General features: G+C 37.6%; 1 protein-coding gene across 1 annotated transcript in view; it reads left to right on the top strand.

The window, feature by feature from the left end:
- LOC116086473 (olfactory receptor 187) overlaps positions 1-3274 on the top strand; it is a 5257-nt gene extending 1983 nt beyond the window's left edge. The window contains exon 2 of the mRNA XM_031364727.1: positions 2302-3274. Within this exon, the coding sequence (XP_031220587.1) occupies positions 2319-3245 (927 nt within the window). The 5' untranslated portion in view covers positions 2302-2318 and the 3' untranslated portion in view covers positions 3246-3274. The remainder of the gene's footprint in view (positions 1-2301) is intronic.
- The last annotated feature ends 3011 nt before the right edge of the window (positions 3275-6285 follow it).

The raw sequence follows: 6285 nt of genomic DNA, 5'->3' as shown, positions 1-6285 counted from the left end.
ATTTTCTTTATTTACATTTCAAATGATATCTCCTTTCCCAGTTTTCCCTCTGGAAAAAACAAAACAAAACAAAAAACCCTGTTCCCTTCCCCCTCCCCCTGCTTACCAACCCACCCTCTACTGCTTCCTGGCCCTGGAATTCCCCTACACTGGGGCATAGAACCTTCACAGGACCAAGGGTCTTTCTTCCCATTGATAACCAACTAGGCTATCCTCTGCTACATATGCAGCTGGAGCCATGAGTCCCACCATGTGTACTCTTTGGTTGGTTGTTTAGTCTCTGGGAGCTCTGAGGGTACTAGTTAGTTCATATTGTTGTTCGTCCTAAGGGGCTGCAAACCCTTCAGCTCCTTGGGTCCTTTCTCTAGCTCCTTCATTGGGGACCTTGTGCTCAGTCCAATGGATGGCTGTGAGCCTCTACTTCTGTATTAGTCGGGTACTGTCAGAGCCTCCTGAGAGATTCTTAATTTTAGTATTCAGATTTCCTTCACTTGCCCTACCAGTGTTTTTAGTTTGACTGCTGACATTTTGCTCTATTTTGTTGTCATTAGTATCTATCCCATTTTAAGAACCACTACTGTCGGCTATCTACTTGATTTTACTTTTTGTTGTTGTTTTGTTTTATTTTGAGACACATTCTTGCTCTGTAGCCAAAGAATGAATCTCCTGCCTCAGACTCTTAAGCATTAGAGATTAAATGTGCCACCATTTTCAGCACTTTCCTTGTCCTGTCCCTTTTATTCTCATGGGAGTTACCTGTGCTTTTGATGACCAAGAAAAAACACATTCTTAGGAGCAAATTTGAGGATTTGAATACTCAGCAAGAAAAATGAGCAATAACAGCAGGCATCCAGGCAGTCACTAAATAGCTAAAATCCAAAGCTAGCACACCACTCACTGAGACTGTAAATGCTGGTAGACTTAGCACACTATGGATCAACTTTCAGAAGGCACTGTTTTGTTGGAGTCCATGGGGTACTGCCTCTGCTACCACACATACTCTGCATCTGGATGTCTCTCCCCATTGCTAATCTAAAGCAAATATAGCTGGGTGGTTTAACATCTAGACCTTGTTCTGCTGTATGTGCTGTCAGAATGCAAGTCATTCTCAAATGCTTTGGCTTCTGCAGTGTGGACAGCCTCCACTATGTGGCAGGAAAGAAGTTGTAATTATACAACTTCTTCAACATAATCTTATTGCATTTATTTCTGTGCCTCCATTTCCTTCTCTTTGTGTACTCCAAAGGCAAGCCACACATAATCCCATAATCCCACCCTTAGCCACTCCTGTCATCCTCCCAGCCACTCGACATTGGTCACTCCCCTTATTTGTCACCTGCATTCTTAGAGGGATACATACACTCTTCACAACATTGCTACTCTGTGTAGTCTTCGATCTCCATTTAAATGACCATGCATACAGTCACCACGTGAAAACCCTGCCCTTGACTGGACATCTCATACAGGTGTTCTGTGTTGCTGTACACTCTAATTTAGTAATTTTAAAAAATCGATCTTGTCCCTGTCTCATCACTTTCAAGGTCATATCACTGCGCATACATTTGTATTACCTAGAGATTTTTAGAAGTCAGACTTTTAAACATCATTTTGATATTACCCCATCAGTTTCTATGGAAATATATCCCACATTTTGCACATTGGCCCTAGATAATTCAGATATCGGATGTGATTTGGAAGCCTCAGAACAACAATCATTTGCTAGTGAATATTTCTCACTAGTTTTGCCTGCTAGCAACCTATTTTCTCTACTACCACATATTTAATTTTAAAAATATTTAAAATTTTTATAGTGCTATGCCTAATAGATTTGAGTGTTTTTTAAATGGTCAGTGTGTTCTAACTGCTTAGCATCCTTGACATCCAGTACTGGTGAGATGACCCAGAGGTTAACAGCAGTACTGCTTTTGCAAGGGACTGGAGCTTAATTCTTCTTGTGCAGCTTGCAAGATTATGGATGTCTGTAACTCCATCTCCAAGAGGAACTTACTCCCTGGGTACCAACACTCATGCCCACATACCACCCACCCACCCAAACATACATATACATAACTAAAAATATTTTAAAGTGTTTAAAAGTCCTTATCATAATATCCAACTCATGCTTTTAAGAATTAAATTGATTTGCTATATTAATCTAAATAATTTGCTTATTATATAATGGTAAACAAAATTTAAAGTGCCTTCTGATAAATGTTTGCATTCGTTTCAAGTCCAGATCTCCAGTTTTCAATTTATAAATGTTGGTAAGTACTTTCTTACCTTTGCTGCCTTTCATTTCAGAACTGTCTGGTGAAGCCATGAAGAAGAATGCCACATTGCTGACAGAATTCATTCTCACAGGACTCAGTCACCAGCCACTGTGGAAAATCCCTCTGTTCCTGGTCTTCTTGGCGATCTATCTCATCACCATTGTGGGAAACGTCAGTCTGATCACTCTCATCTGGTCAGACCCGCACCTTCACATCCCTATGTATCTGTTCCTTGGAAGCTTGGCTTTTGTAGATACATCTATTTCTTCCATAGTGGTTCCAAAGATGCTTCTTAACTTCTTTGGTAAGAGCAAGGTGATCTCTCTATCTGAATGTATGGCACAATTTTTTTTATTTAATATCAGTGCAACCACAGAATGTTTCCTCTTGGCTGCAATGGCTTATGATCGCTATGTAGCCATATGCAAACCTTTGCTCTACCCAGTAGTTATGACCAATAGTCTCTGTGTGAGGCTGATAGTCTTGTCTTTTGTAGGTGGAATTATTCATGCTTTGATTCATGAAGGTTTTTTATTGAGATTAACCTTCTGTAATTCCAACATGATACATCACTTTTATTGTGACATTATATCCTTATTAAAGATTTCCTGTACTGACCCTTCTCTTAATTACCTAATTGTTTTTATTTTCTCTGGCTCAATCCAGGTTTTCACTATTTCAACTATCCTTGTCTCTTACACTATTATTTTGTTTACAATCTTAAAAAAGAAATCTGCCAAAGGCATAAAGAAAGCCTTTTCCACCTGTGGGGCCCATCTCCTTTCTGTATCTTTATACTATGGCCCTCTTCTCTTCATGTACGTGCACCCAGCATCTTCAGAAGTATACAATCAAGATATGATAGACTCTCTGTTTTATACTGTCATAATTCCCGTGTTAAATCCAATTATTTACAGTTTGAGAAATAAGCAAGTCATCGACTCATTGGCAAAATTTTTAAAGAGAAATGTTTAGATTTATTGAAACTCACTGTTATATTTGGGTAAATAATCACAAAACAGTCCGTGTTAAGTGTGCTCACAATACAAAGATATTTTATTATTGTAACTCACTTAAAACTCTAACAAAAGCATATGTGCCTAATATCTCCTTAGAACATAAATGTATCAGAAGCATATGAGTGCTTTCTAACAAATGTTATTACATATGAGAATAATTACATCAGAAAACAAATGAAATCAATGTTTAAACTTTTTATATATTCTTTTTCAGTGTAGCTATGTATATTAAGTGTTAAAAAGAATATTTCTACAAAATATACTTGAATATTTTTTCCTCGATAACAATACTGCTGGGTAGTTTCGGGAAATGCCACATCTACCTGTGTAGGGGAGGCAGGTTTTTGTTTCAGTGACTAGAAACAGATCTGTGGGATATGGCTAGCCATCAACATATCTTCCATATCACTTCTTTAGTACATGCTTAATTTCACTTCTTGGAACAAATCAATCTAAAACTTACCAGAGAAATAATCAGAAAAGAGAGTGCAAGGAGATAGTTGTGACAGTGAGAGAGAACTGTAAGGCAATGTTCTGAGCTTAGATTTCTTGTCTGAGTGAACAGAGGCCACTGCTATAGTCTAGGATGCCTTATAAGGCCATTTCTAGGGCTGCTTTATATTGTATGACAGTAGTTCAAAAAGCCAACAGTTGATTGGGCAAGTTGAGAAAAATGTGCCGAAAAGAGTACAAGTTCGGGAAGAAAGGGTGTTGGTTTCTTTTTAAATTTAAGTAAACCAAAACTACTGAGCAAAACACTCCAGTAACACACAATTATCGGAATGTCTATTTGAAAAGTGAAAGCTCCAAGTGCATATTACCAAAGATTAAATCATGGTAACACATTATACTATGGTATAGCAAAGTGAATTTTAGGGGAAATGTGAAAACGACAACACAACATACAAGTGAGTGTATAAGTGTGTGTGTGTGTTGGGGGGAGGGAGGGAATTTTTCTGTTGGCTTTTCACACATCCCACAAGTCTTCCTGCCTCCTGAGCTATATCCATCTACAGTTCTACCCTCCCTTTCTTTATTATCACTGAAATGCTATACACAATGCTATTGACACAGCAGAGGCACTTGCTATAGAATCCACTTGTCTCTGTTTATATAAAACAGTAATTCTTATATCCTCCAGCCTGCAGATACTCTCTTCTTTCACATATGTTGCTTCGAGGTAAATTTTCATAACCAAAACAAATTAAATCAAACTCCTCTTAAGGTTTTAAAGTATTTTCATAACTATAAGACTGCCTGCATATACCTTATTAATGTTTAATTATATTGATTTGCATATATTTGTAGATATCTATTCTATATGCTGATGTGGGCATATTTGCATTTTTTCTTTACCATGGATTTCTCACACTTGTGTGATTTGAAATCCTTTCCAGTGAAAACTTTTCTAACTCTCCAAGTCTCTTCTTTCACGATTCTCCAATGAAAATTTTGTTATATCTAAAATGCATCACTGAGAGACTTCTGGACCTACCTTACTGTCTTACGTGCTTGCTTTCACTCAAAAGTCCTCTTCACACAGAATTCCTGCCATAGCTTGTTCCATCCCTACCATTATTGTCCCATCTTCACAAATACACAAAATGCAAAAGTATGTCACTCTCTTTGATGAAAATAGAGTTCATAGTTGGTGAGGTGTCTCTCCTGGTAAAGGCATGTTAACCCTTAAGAACTGAAACTTGAGGGGTTGGAGAGTTGGTTCAGAGGTTAAAAGCACTGACTGTTCTTCCAGAGTTCCTGAGTATGCAACCACAAGATGGCTCACAATCATCTGTAATGGGATTCAATGCCCTCTTCTGGTGTGTCTGAAGATAGTGTATTCACATACACAAAATAAATAAATCTTTCTTAAAAATAAAACCTTTTTAAATAAAACTTTTAAAAAGGAATTGAGACTTGAATTCAATTCACTTAGGGTCCACATGGTAGGCAGAATTCACTCCCATATAGTTTCTTCTGATCTTTCTAGATGCTCTGTGACACACACACACACACACACACACACACACACACACACCACACATACACTATAGACTCTATTTTCATGAAAGATAGTGACATACTCATTGCATTTTGTGTATTTGTGAAGATGGGACAATAATGGTAGCAATGGAACAAGCTATGGCAGGAATTCTGTGTGAAGAGGACTTTTGAGTGAGAGCAAGCACATAAGACAGTAAGGTAGGTCCAGAAGCTTCTCAGTGATGCACACACACACACACACACACACACACACACACACACACGACATAAAAGGTGGATTTCTGAGTTCAAGCCCAGCCTGGTCTACAGAGTGAGTATCAGGACAGCCAGGACTACAGAGAAACCCTCCTGTCTCGAAAAACCAAAACCAAACCAAACCAAACCAAAAATATAAAAATATAAATATAAAAGAATAGCACAAATCCAATAATTTGCCTAGAACAGTTGCTGAACACCAATTCAAACTCCTATTGCTACCACTGTTTTATCTTGGTAGATATAAGTATCATACAACTAAAATGACAATAGTTTTATTAAACTTGAATTTTTGATAGACTGTGACAAAGCATTATGAAGAAACAATTGGAAAGATTAAAGTATTGTTTTAAGTATTTAAAACAGGAGGTACTGTGGTATAATTCCAGAGACCCTTGTCCCAAGATGCCTGCACATCATTCTGTTCTCAGTGGTTCCCCTGACGGGACAAATCTGAAGCTTGAGAAACACTGAAAGGCTTATGTGAAATCTATGATTTGTGCAGGAAAGGAATTTCAATCTGGCTTTATTTGAGATTTGACTATGAGAAAATGTTGAAGATATGTTCATGTGTCTTATTTGCCTTTGATATATCCTTTCTTCCTCTGATTCTTTCAGATGATGCATGCTTCTGAAAATTTAGTGGGTGTCAGAAGCACCAGGAGAGTTATAAAAATGTAATTAATTCCCTTCACTGAATTTTATAATTCAGTAATACTACACAGCTCCTGGTGTAG

This window comes from Mastomys coucha, unplaced genomic scaffold (assembly GCF_008632895.1).
Source record: "Mastomys coucha isolate ucsf_1 unplaced genomic scaffold, UCSF_Mcou_1 pScaffold12, whole genome shotgun sequence".
Lineage (NCBI taxonomy): Eukaryota > Metazoa > Chordata > Mammalia > Rodentia > Muridae > Mastomys > Mastomys coucha.
The sequence above is the reverse complement of the archived record's forward strand: the minus strand, read 5'-3'. Positions and strand labels throughout refer to the sequence as shown.